At 35.0% G+C, this 15,152-nt stretch overlaps 1 protein-coding gene across 2 annotated transcripts; it reads left to right on the top strand.

Moving 5' to 3' along the window:
- Nucleotides 1-893: 893 nt before the first annotated feature.
- On the top strand, nucleotides 894-11,471 carry LOC100798329 (putative phospholipid-transporting ATPase 9). 2 transcript variants are annotated; one of them, XM_006578503.3, is made up of 12 exons: nucleotides 894-1,918; nucleotides 2,719-4,082; nucleotides 6,834-6,944; nucleotides 7,029-7,111; nucleotides 7,211-7,305; nucleotides 7,398-7,486; nucleotides 7,563-7,671; nucleotides 8,770-8,979; nucleotides 9,101-9,226; nucleotides 9,328-9,426; nucleotides 9,914-10,105; nucleotides 10,663-11,471. In XM_006578503.3, the coding sequence occupies exons 1-12, from the start codon at nucleotides 1,520-1,522 to the stop codon at nucleotides 11,185-11,187; spliced, it is 3,402 nt and encodes a 1,133-aa protein (XP_006578566.1). In that variant the 5' UTR covers nucleotides 894-1,519; the 3' UTR covers nucleotides 11,188-11,471. The 2 variants fall into 2 exon arrangements, with proteins under 2 accessions (XP_006578566.1, XP_003523007.1); XM_003522959.4 differs by having other exon boundaries at nucleotides 895-1,918; nucleotides 7,029-7,305.
- The last annotated feature ends 3,681 nt before the right edge of the window (nucleotides 11,472-15,152 follow it).

Genomic DNA, 15,152 nt, shown 5'->3' on the forward strand with positions numbered 1-15,152 from the left:
CTAATGGAAAATATTTGACTCTAAAGACTTTAAACACTATAGTATCTTGGTTGGTAGTCAAATTTCAACCTTACTTCCTTAGCATGACAAGATTAAAGGCATGTAAGTGTTTGAATCCCATTCCTCCAATTCTTTTTCATAGTCATTTTATCCCAATTGAGCCAATCGATTCCTCTCTTTTGTTGATTATTATTATCCCACCAAAAAGAGTTCATTTTATGCAAATCATCTTCGAGAGTGGATGAAAGCAAGAAAATACTCATGCAATAAGAGAATATTGATTGAACAACTAATTTAATAAATAATATAATTTATGTTTCTTATTACTATCTTCATCCTTAAATATAAAACTCTTTTAACTAATTCTCATCTTTTAAAAAAGTTGATTAATTTAGTTGGTAATATTAAATTTGTTAACAATTTATATTACTTTTCTAAAATTACCCTTAAAGTTAGGCTCATAATTTCTCTCTTTTCAATTATTACTTTTCATTTGATTAATTAATGTGTGTTACTCTTTTTCTTCACTCCATATAAGATAGAATGAATTTATTATAAAATAATTAAGAGCATATTGATATAAAAAATTAATTAATTCAAATTTTTTAAAAGAATCTAATAAAAAATAAACAATTTTTTTTTAAAAAAATCTTATTGTTAAGTCAAAGGTAATAGAAATTAAAAGTATAAATAAAGATATCTAAAACAATAAAGAAATCACAAAAATATAAATAAAGACAAATTACATCATTTCATTAAATATAAAAAATTAAATAAATAAGATTTCTATAAAATTTAAAAAATATATGATATTTTTCAGTATTAAAAACATATTCCTTAAACAAAAACCGTCTTTGTGCTGGGTGTAACAAAAAGTACAAATGAAATTCGTTACTCTCTCTCCCTGCTCTTTGGGCTTTGCTTCTACGCCGACAACACAACATCGTTTCCTCAAATTTGTTGGTTCATGGGAGAGAGTAATTTACTCTTGGCAAGGCGCTGTCTAAGAAAAAAAAGTTACAAACATGTCCCTTTCACTTTCACCCTCATTCCCAAAATGCCAACTTTCAAGCCTTTTTCTTCTCGTGACCACTTTACACCCATGATGTTTCATCTTCTGTTCTGGGTAGTTCCACTTCTCCAAGGACACTTCACATTGCTTATCCCCAACAACAGTGTACTATAGTTTCTCTTCCATTTTCCACTTTTCCCTTCCTTCACCATGAAGATTGCGTAATTTTGAGACAAGGGCCAAAAGGGGTTCTGAATTTTTGTGTGGTTGTGGTGGTTTTGGTTGTTGACTCGTTAAAGTCAGTTCCTTTATAAGCATAGTGGTTAGTGAAGATGCTTTATTTTTGAGACTACTAGGGAAGGCTACCAATTTGTCTGCTAGTGTTGGACTTTGCTTCATGGTTTGGGAAGACTAGATAGTCCACCTTATTGGCTCTTTCTGCCTTTATTATTATTGCTATTACTTTGGAACTTGGATCGATCACTTATACTATTTGGATAGAAGAAGATGAGGGGTGGGAGGAGGGGTAAGATAAAGCTTCAGTTTAGCAAGATCTACTCATTTGCTTGTGGTAAAACAATCTTCAAGAGGGAACATTCAAAGATTGGGGGACATGGTCATTCCAGGGTGGTTTTCTGCAATGAACCAGATAGATTTGAGGGAGGGATTTTCAATTATGCTGATAATTCTGTTAGGTCCACAAAGTATACTGTTGCCACTTTCTTGCCCAAGTCACTGTTTGAGCAGTTTAGGAGGGTGGCTAATTTCTACTTCTTGGTGGCTGGCATCTTGGCCTTCACAAAGCTTACTCCTTATACTGCCGTCAGTGCTATCCTACCTCTGTCTATCATCATCGGGGCAACTATGGTGAAAGAGGGTATTGAAGATTGGCGCAGGAAAAAGCAGGTACTAGATTCTGCTGACCGCTTTATCCTATGGTGAATTTTGCTTTATAAAGTCAATTTCTTCAACCCTGAAGCATGAGTGTGTGGATTCAAACTGAATTAGACTGGTCTTCTCGTCTTAACATTGGTTTGTGGCTTCCTGTTTTGTTTGTATTTGCTTACATTTGCCGTTCAACTCACAGTGTCTATGAAATCTATGGGACATATAATATCCAATAGCTTGAAGAATGTCAATAATTTTTACCAAGTGTTTTATGAAGATTATATTTTACAGTAGCTTTATTGAAATTGTGGAAAGAAATTGAATGTCATTTTTCATGACTCACTGCAGACTGTTCATTGAAGATTCTAGTTTTTGTGTTTAGATCATTACTATGAGTTGTTTGAAAAAGGATGAAGTGCCACTGATAAGCTGTTTGCTCACGGATTCCAGACTTTGCTGAAAGAATCTCTCAGATTCCTAGATAGATTACTTTCTTGCTGGAATTGAAGAGTATTAATAGTTTGCTATATTGACAGTATGGTCAGACTTAAAATTCCAAAATAGTATCTATTTATCTTAATTCTACTACAATATTTCCTATATTTGAAGTTTTGTGTGCTTTTGGTTAGATTTTCATTCTTTTCCCTGTGTAATGAAATGCCTTTATGGAATTGAAATAATGGATCAACAGTTCTATCATCTAAGCTTATTGAGAAAGAAATAAAAGCTAATGGTTGGGGGGAGCAAGAAAAGGATAGGTGTCTAAGGCAAGCTGTCAATTCAGGGTATATATTTTAGCTAACGGAATACTTTTACAGGACATCGAGGTGAACAATAGAAGAGTTAAATTGCATGAAGGTGATGGCATTTTCAAATATACTGAATGGAAGAATCTGAGAGTAGGGAATATAGTAAAGATAATGAAGGATGAATTCTTCCCTGCTGACCTCCTACTGATTTCCTCCAGTTATGAGGATGCAGTTTGCTATGTTGAGACCATGAACTTGGATGGTGAGACAAACTTGAAGATAAAACAAGGGCTGGATGTAACTTCTTCCTTACAGGAGGACTTCAAATTCCATGATTATAGAGCCGTCATCAAATGTGAAGACCCAAATGCAAATTTGTATTCATTTGTTGGGAGCATGGAGTTTGGAGAGCAAAAATATCCTCTTTCTGCCCAACAACTTCTTCTGAGAGACTCTAAGCTTCGTAATACAGACTATGTGTTTGGAGCAGTCATCTTTACTGGTCATGACACAAAGGTTATCCAAAACTCCACTGATCCCCCTTCAAAAAGAAGCAAAATTGAGAAGAAGATGGATAAGATTATATACTTCTTGTTTTGTGTTTTATTTCTAATTGCATTTGTTGGATCTATTCTCTTTGGCATTGCAACCAAAGGTGACCTTGACAATGGGTTAATGAAAAGATGGTATCTAAGACCAGATAGTTCCACAATTTTTTTTGATCCAAAAAGAGCAGCTGCAGCTGCTATATTTCATTTTTTAACAGCCTTGATGTTGTACAACTTCTTCATTCCTATCTCCTTGTATTTCTCAATAGAGATGGTCAAAGTCCTTCAGAGCATCTTCATCAATCAAGATATCCACATGTACTATGAAGAAGCTGACAAACCAGCCCTTGCCCGTACTTCAAACTTGAATGAGGAACTTGGCCAAGTTGATACAATACTTTCCGATAAAACTGGAACTCTGACCTGCAACTCAATGGAGTTCATCAAATGTTCTGTTGCTGGGGTAGCTTATGGCCGTGGTGTGACAGAGGTCGAGCAAGCCATGGGTAGAAGTAATGGTTCACCTATTTTTCATGAGCATATTAATGGATTAGAATCAAAATCAAATGAAATCAGGGACTCTCTTGATAGAAAAGAACCTAGCAAAGGTTTTAACTTTACAGATGAAAGGATAATGAATGGAAACTGGGTTAATGAGCCTTATGCAGATGTTATACAGAAATTTTTCCGCTTATTGGCAATTTGTCATACTGCCATACCAGAAGTGGATGAAGAAACAGGAAATGTCTCATATGAGGCTGAATCTCCAGATGAAGCAGCATTTGTAATTGCTGCAAGAGAAGTTGGTTTTAAATTCTACAAAAGGACTCAGACTTGTTTGTCAATATATGAGTTGGATCCAGTTTCTGGCAATGAAGTTGAAAGGTCGGCTATTTTTAATTGCTTTGTCTTTTTATTATCTTGAATCCTGATATTTTGACTGCTGCATGTTTCCTTGCTAATCTATTTACTTAATTTTAGGATTCATTCTCATTGAGAAAGGGACATGCAATTACCTAGTAACTTGTCATGTGATGCTAATGCTTGTAGTTAATTTTCAATACAAAAATTTGGAAGTAGCAATTCTACATTCTGTTTCTGGTCTAATCAATAGCTTCACAGCGATGTGGAGTCTGATATTGATACTTTTCAGTTCCTGGATTGGCCAACCTGCAACGAGAAATGCTAGAAACATTTCTGACACAATCTTTCTTATTGGTTGAAATTCATGTGAATCTCACTAAATGTGGGTGTTGCCCCCACCACCATGCCATCCGTTGTGTCCGAAATTGTGGTGGGAGACAACAGTGTGTCATTCCTCCATTCCTGACAGGATCCACATGAATATCAACCAATTAGAAAAAAAAAAGGTGTTGGAAAGAGTGTTAGAGTATTTGTTGCTGCTACTCTTCACACTACTATTCTAAAGTTGTGTATAGTGTCATGAATTTGTAACCTTGGCTTAGAACTAAGCATGTGGATCCTGAAGTCCTTCCTCATATGGGACCTAGAGTCTAATTGCTGATTGATATTGGTTTAAAATATACAAATGGGGAAAAAATTGAGTGAAACTGTGGTCAAAACAATTTTTTTATTTCTTTCTGCATGTTTATTTATTTTTTGGTTATTGTGTTTGAGATTAAGGATTTTGTTGGGAATTCAATTGTGAGTTCAGTGTGGGGGTGCTTGAGTGAAGAAGCTATGAAGCATGGAAACTCCTCCTACTTGAGTTCTCAGATTGTCGGAAACGTTTTTGACATTGACACCTCTCTCACAAATATACAACTGGTGTTAGATACTGTTGATTTATCATATAGTGATTTGATAGGATGTGATTTAGAGGAAACTGTATCTCCTCTAATTATGTGTAATTAATATGATTAGTCTATATAAACCAGTACCATAATGTTATTTAGACATACGGTTTCAGTCTAATATGCTTCTGGTTATTACTGTTTAATATGGTATCAGAGCCTGACAGAAGCACCTCGGAAACTTTACCTGTTTGGTGGACCCTCTGCCCCCAGTGTCAATATTATTTTGTAAACTGCTTACTTCTCCAGTTTGCTCTCCTGCTTGACAGGGCAAAGTATTCTCAGTACATGCAAAGGTCATAAAGCACGGGCAGCAGAGTATTCTCACTAATTGTCCAATAATAATAAAAAAAACTGTTGGCCTAAACACTTGAACTGAGTCTGTTGTATGCTTAGACACTTAAATTGACACTTCCATATAAATGGACACTTCAAGGACAATGTAAGAGAGGTAATTTTTTTTTTTTTAATGTTTAGAATAGTTAGCTTAAAATATAGTATATTACAAAAATAATGCCTCTCAAAGCCTTATTATTCTTTTGAGGGTTGTTAATTGTTATCATAGAAAAAATTGTAAAACTTAGCAAGCTTTCTGAGGCTTTGAATATTTAACTTATACACACTCATTAATATGACCAGATTAATTACAAAGTGTTTAACTTTCTTAGCTGAGAATGAGGGGGGTATCTTATTGACCAAAAATAACTAAATGCTTATCTTCCTAGTTAGGCCCTAAGTCCAAATTCTAAGATGGTATCAAAGTTATCCTAGATCCATTGTTGGGCCATCTACATTGCCATGCTCTAGGCCGATGCCTTGGGCATGAGGAGAGTGTTGGAAAGCCACCTTAATTGTGGTCACTCTTAGCCTACTTTAGCTGTGGCCTTTTTGGGGTCTACCTTAATTGTAGCCTCAAGGGTGGTGTTTAGTCCCACATTGATTAGAGATATTCCTTAAATAAAATAGGGTATACAAGTGCAGGAAACCCTCACTCTTGAGCTAACTATTGGGGTTGAGTCAAGGCCAAGTCCAAGCTCTAAGATGATATCAAAGCTTACCCTAAATCCATTATTGGGCCACCTGCCTTGCCACACTCTAGTCCGGTACCTTGGGCTTGAGGAGGAGTGTTAGCAAGCCTCAATTTGTGATCACCCCTAGCTCACTTTAATTGTGGCTTCTTTCTTTTAGGGTTGCTTTAATTACAGTCTCAAGGGTGGTGTTTAGTCCCACATCTACTAGAGATATGGCTTAAATAAAACTTATGAAGATTGACCTTACAATCCGATTTTGAGGGTTTGAGTTCAAATTCTAAGATTCTTAATAAAATTCCTTACCATTAAATTAACAGAATAGGGCACTAGTTAATCAATAATAGAAAGTTTTTATCAAAATCATGTTGGGGATGCATTGAAGTCATGGTGGGAGTGCATCAATAACAATTCTTAGTAAAAACTTACCACTTTTCTTAAGAGCAAAATGAGAAGTTAGACCAAGGGTAAACCAAATTCCAACTATAATATGGGATACTTCAAATCATGCTTAGTAAAATTTCTAACTTACCTGTTACTCTGCTACAGTTAGAAAATACGTTTCTAATTATCTTAGCATTTTTAATACTTTTCTATTACTTTCACAATTACTAAAAATTAGTCTTTAAAAGCTACAAAGGGGAGGATGCGACAACTATTTTACTAACACTTACATGATTACTTAAAAATACATTATTCCTAATTTAATTATTGTTTATAACTATTTGTGTTTTTGAATTTTCTTTCTTCATGTGAAGTAATGTTGACTGCATCAGATTAATTTCATTTATCAGGACATACAAGCTTCTTAATGTTATAGAATTCAATAGCTCAAGGAAGCGAATGTCAGTGATAGTGAAAGATGAAGAAGGGAAAATTTTTCTACTCTGTAAAGGTGCTGACAGGTCTGTGATAAAATAATTTATAGCCTTCAACTTCTAGCCTGCGCATTTAACCTATGGACTTGCCTAACTTATTTTTTCATGCAGTGTCATGTTTGAAAGGCTTGCAAACAATGGGAGGAAGTTTGAAGGGAAAACTGTGGAACATGTGCGTGAATATGCTGACACAGGTCTAAGGACCCTAGTACTTGCCTATTGCGAACTTGATGAACAAGAATACAAGGAGTTCGATGATAAATTTTCTGAAGTAAAAAATTCTGTCGTCGCAGATCAGGAAACTCTGATTGAAGAAGTATCGGATAAGATTGAGAGGAATCTAATCCTTCTGGGTGCCACTGCTGTAGAGGACAAGCTCCAAAATGGGGTAGTTTAGAAAAAACAAAAAAAGCTCACATATGAAGATCTATCCTTTGGAACTGGACTTGGATATTAAACCTAACAATATTGTTTTGCTAGGTTCCTGATTGTATCGACAAGCTTGCCCAAGCTAAGATTAAGATTTGGGTTTTGACTGGGGATAAAATGGAGACTGCCATCAATATTGGGTATAATATTGTGATTATGCATTTTTTATATTGGCATCTGCGTGATAATTACTTATCAAGTTGTTTGAATATGCAGTTTCTCTTGTCGCTTGCTTAGACAAGGAATGAAACAGATTATAATTCATTTGGAGATTCCAGATATTCAAGCATTAGAAAAGGTTGGAGACAAGATGGCTATTGCCAAGGTAAAATAAATTTCAGCCTTTAATCTAGGTTTTCTTTAGAAAGATGTAGTTTGCATATCGAGGATTCTATATAATTACAGTGGACATATTAACAAATTGGTTTTCTTAAAATATTTCAAAATCCTCATAAGATCTTCATACATTAGAATTTAGAGAAAGAATGAACACAGGTGTTTTTTCTAGGATATTGAGTGCCTGATTCTTTCACTAAACTAAATAATCCTAGTATTCTGTCCCCATCCCTGTATAGCCAGACTACACTCAGTTTGAAACTGTTCTACACTCCCCTTTAGAAATTTTCCTATTCTTCCTTAGGATTACTACCTTCCCATCACTATTAAGCATAATGCCAGCCCAACAGTGAGGTCCAAAGCAAATTTGAGAGAGACTTTTTTTATTTTACATAAAAGAGTTGTGTTTGGCCTTTCTACCAACATATGTGGCCTTTTACACTTGAAAAAAATTAATAAATAGTAATTTTTTTGTTGGTGGGCCTAAGGCTTAAGCTTTAGTTGCTTTACCCTTGGGCCGACCTTGGTTAGGCACATCCTTCCAGTGCTTCCATAGACAGTTGCCACCTGCCCTTTGTCACTTGCTTTGTGTTAAGTGCTGCTCATGGTGAATCAGCCACCCATGTTATCTCCATCAAATATTGGAATACCTATATGTTCCTCCTTGAATTCTTTCCTTAAGCTCGCAAGTCACACACTCTCTCTGCAATTCTTCAGTGACTTGCTTCTACATTCTTGACTAGACCATGAACAGCTTGTAGGATCCTGGAGCTCTGTTATTAGTTGCTAAGTACTAATTTAGAGGTTTTAGAAAGAATGAATATAACTGTACTCCTCAGGATTTCTAGAGCATGAGGTCTGGTCCTCAAAATCAATTTTTCAGACTTTCACTAAGCAGAATACTTAGTCTTGTCTCTATACCTCTATGGTCTGTCTCTGCCAGATTGTGTTAGAATTCAAACTAACAACCATTAGCTCTAACTCCCTTCACTAGTAGAAATCAACCATTGGGCTTACCTAAAAAGTATCATAGTGAACCTGTATAATTAAAAGAGTGCTGATATTTTTAGACTGATTCATGTTTTAGGCATCAAGGGAAAGTGTGCATCATCAGATATCTGAAGCTGCTCAACTGCTTTCAGCATCCAGAGGGACCTGCCAGACATCTGCTCTGATAATTGATGGAAAATCACTTACTTATGCTCTAGAGGATAATATGAAGAACATGTTTCTAGAGCTTGCAAGTCATTGTGCGTCTGTTATCTGCTGTCGCTCATCGCCAAAGCAGAAGGCTCTGGTATTTTCAAGCCTATTCTTCATCCCTCTATTTGACATGTCCTAATTTTTTTTGTTAATTCTGGTGATTGGTTCTACATGATTCTTGAAAATATTTTATTTTTATTGGTTCGTCTCTCAAGGTTACTAGACTGGTCAAATATGGAACTGGTAAAACAACATTAGCTATTGGTGATGGAGCTAATGATGTTGGAATGCTTCAAGAAGCAGATGTAGGGATTGGAATCAGTGGTGTCGAAGGAATGCAGGTACACAAAAAATTGACAAACTATTCTATCTTTTTAAATTGATTTTTCACTTCCATATCCTGTTTTTTACAAGTTTTTGTTTTGTATCCTTTCTCCCCTAGGCCGTTATGTCTAGTGATATTGCAATTGCACAGTTCCGGTATTTGGAAAGATTACTTCTTGTACATGGACATTGGTGTTACCGGAGGATGTCATCAATGGTATTGCCACTCAAACTAGAACCCAACATTCTATAAGAGGCATTTATTTCAAGTTATAAAATATCCTAGGAATTATATTCCTAGGAATGTTATGCCTGGGAATAGCATTCCCATCAACATGTTTGGTTGTCATTAGGAATTTTAGAAAATAAAATAAGAAATGTAAAAAAAGAAGTGGGGATAGGTAGTTATTGTAGAAAATAACTACCATTCCCATGGGAATCAAAGGTACCCACCTCATGGCATGGGAATAAGAAGAATCAGAAACATGTGTATTTCATATACCTGGGAATCAACTATTCCTGGGAAATATTTTCACAAAACTTGAAGCAAACATGGGAATGTGATATTCCCAAGTCTATATTCCCGGGAATCTTTCTTAATCACTTGAAACAAATGCCTCAGTAGATTTAGGTTCTGAAGGGTGATATGATCTGAAAGCTTTACTGCTTTAGTAGTTATCTTAACTTGTTTATTCTTCTCGCAGATATGCTATTTTTTCTACAAGAATATCACATTTGGCTTCACTCTATTCTTGTATGAGGTGTATGCATCATTCTCCGGACAGCCTGCATATAATGACTGGTTTTTGTCTCTCTATAGTGTCTTCTTTTCATCACTTCCTGTGATTGCCCTTGGGGTCCTTGACCAGGATGTATCTGCCAGGTACTGTCTGAAGGTAAGTTGTGGTTTATCGTCTAAGAATATGTTCGTTTCAAATTCTCAAGCCCTTCAAATGGTCATTTTCAAGCAGGAGAAAATTTCCCCCTCTTTTCTTGGCTCAAACAGTGTGATTGTATGGTGACAACAAATATAATCCAAACTGGCATTAATATGTTGTCATGATTGTATTAACAATTGAGAAATGGAAATTTTCATTGTTGTGCTGTTATAAAATAGTTCGCTGATTTATGTAAGAAACAAGAGAATCCACCAAAAAATGGATAGAAAAGCTAGCAAAATTCTTGCACTAATTTATACAAGTACATCATACCTTGCTTTCCCCTAGCCCTAATTGGTTTTTCACCTTCGTGGTGCCATTTTGTCTGACATTGACATCACCTAGGAAGCCCATTTTAACTGGTAGTAAATACTGTTTAAACACAGTAGTCACTTGTATATTGCATAATAGATAAATTCCCCTTGGTTATATCTGAACTAAAATACAATAAGCATATACTTGTTTTCTCTGGTGAGTAATTGATCGTTCATTGTTATTTCTGTTTAATGTGGCAGTTTCCTATTCTATACCAAGAAGGTGTGCAAAATGTCCTCTTTAGCTGGCGTCTGATACTTAGCTGGATGCTTAATGGATTTATTAGTGCCACAATGATATTCTTCTTCTGCACAAAAGCGATTGAGCCACAGGCCTTTAATGAGGAGGGAAGAACTGCTGGAAGGGATATGCTGGCCGTGACGATGTACACTTGTGTGGTCTGGGTTGTGAACTTGCAGATGGCGCTTGCTATACGTTACTTCACCTTGATAAAACATATTTTCATCTGGGGTTCCATTGCTTACTGGTATCTTTTCCTCATGGTATATGGAGCAATGCCTCCAAACATTTCCACAAATGTTTACAAAGTCTTCATCGAAACTCTTGCCCCGTCTCCTTCCTTTTGGATTGTGACATTCTTTGTGGCGATCTCAACACTCATACCATACGTCTCATGCTCAGTAATTCAGATGTGGTTCTTCCCCATGTATCACCAAATGGTTCAGTGGATAAGGTATGAGAGGAAGACAAATGGTCCTGAATAAAATACAGTGATGTGATGAGGCAAAATATCATTGAGGCCAACTGAGTTCAACAGCACATTTTGCAGCTGAGGCTAACCATAGTAGACAGAATTACTAACCATAGATAATACATGTATAATTGTATATTGACATGCAAAAGGGTCTATTAAAGAATTATAACTACTTGACTGAAAACTTTATAGTATGTGGCACGAATGGAAGTTGGAACGGTTGAGAATGAGATGGAGTGGGTCCTATCTAGTGTAACATACTGAGATTTTAGTTGAAAAATGTGATTTGCTATACCATCTGGTGTGTTTGGATTCATTTATTTTAGGAAAATGCTCTCTTCACTTTTTAAGAATTTTTTTAAAAAGTTAAACAATTACTTACATAGAATCTTTTTTCCAAACATGGTCATGTAGCATCACCCATTTGAATTTTTATTTAGAGCAAGGGAGTGTTACTCGTCTCAATGTGCAAATGAGGAGGCATAAAATGAAGGGAAGAATGGATTTCGAGCTTTCAACCAGAAACCGTTTTATGTTTTTATTTCATTTCCAGTTTGCTTGGCTATGATGCAATTCTAGTTTGGTTAGTAGCAGCTTTTATTTGTACTTTTTCAACAGAAACCCTGGGTAGTTGTATTGAACTATTGAGTTTCTTTCAAGCATATCCTTGCCTAAATGGTCTCCAGAAAAATATTGGGTTATTCATCCCATGGCTAGGACCCCACCACCAAAGAGCTAACATCACAATATAAAAGTAACAGCAATGTCAGTCTGGAAATAACAAAAACCAAGTGTACACTGTGCATACCTACATGTAAAAGTTCACAAGAACTGCAAATTAAAAAAGGACCAATTCCACTAATATCTTGACATAAAAACTAAAAAACTTCATTTTCTCCATAGACAGCAAAGGCTTCCTTTGTTGAGATAAAAATATCATGAAACAATTACCAATTAGTTTCTCTATAAAAAGTTAAGATGTGACACTTTTGATCCATTATGTTTTAGTATTGTTCTGTTTTGGTATATTAGGTTTTAAAATTTTCGTTTTGATCATTTTTTCAATTTTTTTGTTAATGTTACTTTTAACTTTTAAAATAATTAATTTAAAGTAGTGACCGTTAAAAATAGTCACTATTTTTTTTTTTATTTCAAAAATTATATCTAGTGATATTGCAATTGCACAGTTCCGGTATTGGGAAAGATTACTTCTTGGACATGGACATTGGTGTTACCGGAGGGTTTCATCAATGGTATTGCCCCTCAAATTGGATCTCAACATTGTATTGATTTAGGTTCCGAAGGATGAACTAATCTAAAAGCTTCAGTAGCTACATTAACTTGTTTATTCTTCTGGCAGATATGCCATTTTTTCTATAAGAATATTTACTTAATACTTGCTAACAAATTTAGCAATTTTGTGATCCTGGATAAATAACATACCACGGATTGTCTCAAGAATTGAACTGTTTTCGACAATGCTTTTTGAAAAAAAAAAAATGGAGATACAGATTCATCGGAATGAATCATAAAGTTTTAGTCTGATTATCAACTGATCATATTGATACCCGAGCCCAAAACTCTTTTTAACAATTAATAACATCGTATATTCTCCATGTCCAATTACAAATATATTCTATATTTTGAAATGAGAAACCTTGTAATATCAATAATGGTGCAAGAAGACTTACAGGAAGAGAACTCACAATTTCTTCACTTCCATCCATCATATAACTTAAATAAGTTTACGTGTACAAAGCATAAGGCAACATTGTTTCATGTACAAAACGATTTGAGTAATTTACTTTATCAGCTTAAAAAACGGAGCTACTCCTAACCTCATTTATTGGTTACCTGTTCCTTCACCTACTCCCACTTGGTTGCTGCATTGTTCCCAATGGATTTCCCACAAAAACATACCAAATACTAATTAGGCCAAATAATCTATTTAGTCTCTAATATTATTTTTTAGTTCATTGATAAATTACATTTTGGGTGGTATGTTGTATGAATTTGTGTCATTTTGCATACATTTTTTTGATAGAACTCCCATTTGGACACTAATTTTGTATTGTAAAAGTACAGTTACTCAACTGAGTGAAAGAATTGAAAATTACACAAATTTATGAAGATTTAAAGACTCTGCACTTGATAACAGTCATGGTCCATTGACCATAGCCTTGATAATCAGCACAACTACAATAAAGTGATAACAACCCTTTAGAAAAATGTTAAGATCTGATAACAGTCATGATCAAATCATGAGGATTGCAGTCAACTAATGAGGGTCATGGTCAACCAAGAGGGGCCAATTCATGAGGATCGTGGTCAACTCATGAAAGTCATGATCAACCAAGAGGGGTTAGTTCATGAGGGTCGTGGTAAACCAAGAGAGTCATAGTCAATCCATAATGGTCCAAGGTTTTAGCATCACTTTTGACCACGACAGTGGTAGATTCATCACGGACGTAGTGCGCCTTTTCGTGTAGTTATCATGTGGAAGCTTTATATAGAGGTATTTGTCTTTGTAATAAGGATTCATTTAGTTTTATTCTTATCTTTTACGAATTTGAGAGAACCTTGAAGGCTTTTGAGAGTTGAAAAGTATGGACAACATCACTAGGATGGATCTTGATTATCATTCTTGTCTATTGGTATGTCTATGTTAGTATGATTGCTAGTTTTGCTCTAATCATGAGTGACTGGTATCCCTAGTCTGGGAGTTATGATGTAGCTGTCCATTTGTACTCCTCTCCTTGATCTTAACTGAATTTCTCATTGTTTTATGTTAATTAATTATCTTCCTTGTGTTTAATGTTTATTTGGAACCATCCATTCTAATACTCAATTGATTGCATATTAGTGATCATCTAAATGTAATTAGTGGATTTAGGTAAATAATATTTTATATCAAATTGCATGATTAAACTATTTGGGTAATCTCCGATAGATTAGTTAATCTTTAATTAATCATCCCTATAATTGATTTTATCTTTTGACTTAAATTGATAGATTCATGCTCATTGGAGTATTGATTTAAGGCAAAGACACATCTCTTGACTTTGATTATAAGCTTAATTGATTTTGGAAATCAGTAATTAACTGGGAAATGAATTTCATTAGGATTGAGATTAGGGGGAAATTAGTACTAGTGAATCATAACTCTTAGTCACTCTTATATATTCATTTATTTGCTTTCTTACAAAAACCAAAACCACAAAAATATTTAAATTCTCTTTTTAATCATCTCTACTATTAGTTTAATAAACTTAACCAATTGGGAATACAACTAGTCCTTTGGGTTTAATATCCAAACTTTCAAGTTCACTATTACTATTGTGTATGGTACACTTGCCTTTGTGGGAGCCCAACATATTTTACGCATCATTCATTTTGTCCTATATCTTTTAAAAATTTCATTTTAGTCCTTTATTTTTCTAAATTGGTACAAAATGGTCTTTCAATTAGTCAAAAATCAGCATCGTTAATGATATTCAAATACTGACAGTTAAAAGCTACCACAAAACGAATAATAAGAAGCCCTAAATCCTTAAATTGTTCTATCTCCTTCTCTCTCTCCTTAGAACTAATATTCTTCCCTCAAAGGCCAAAACTTTCAGCATCAAATCCCTCCTCATCAATTCCCTCTCGAGCCCTTCCTTTTTTTTTTTGTCTTTCTCCTTCTTAGACAATAGAGTACAACCATGAGATTTCAATCTCTGGTGAACCCAAATCTAACTCCATTATATACACCAATGGCAGATCGATCATCATCATGAGCTTCCAAATTGGTCTACAAGGACCATGCTTGTGATGCATGGGGCATTGCCAAGATCTATTTTGAAGGAGTTCAGAATCCTCTCTGTCCATTCACATTAACGACCTTCGATGATCACCAAGAGGGATTCAATTCGCACTAGGAAATGACATTGTGAGAGATGGAATAAGAAAAACACTATTGAACTATATGGGAAG

Source organism: Glycine max, chromosome 4 (genome assembly GCF_000004515.6).
Source record: "Glycine max cultivar Williams 82 chromosome 4, Glycine_max_v4.0, whole genome shotgun sequence".
Lineage (NCBI taxonomy): Eukaryota > Viridiplantae > Streptophyta > Magnoliopsida > Fabales > Fabaceae > Glycine > Glycine max.

What these genes read in the sequence shown, in the direction of transcription:
- LOC100798329 (XM_003522959.4), top strand. Translation starts at nt 1,520, where the DNA reads ATGAGGGGTGGGAGGAGGGGTAAGATAAAGCTTCAGTTTAGCAAGATC. An exon ending in CTCTGTAAAGGTGCTGACAG is followed by an intron (nt 6,945 to 7,028) that starts GTCTGTGATAAA and finishes TTTTTCATGCAG; the next exon opens with TGTCATGTTTGAAAGGCTTG. An exon ending in CTGCCAGGTACTGTCTGAAG is followed by an intron (nt 10,106 to 10,662) that starts GTAAGTTGTGGT and finishes TTAATGTGGCAG; the next exon opens with TTTCCTATTCTATACCAAGA.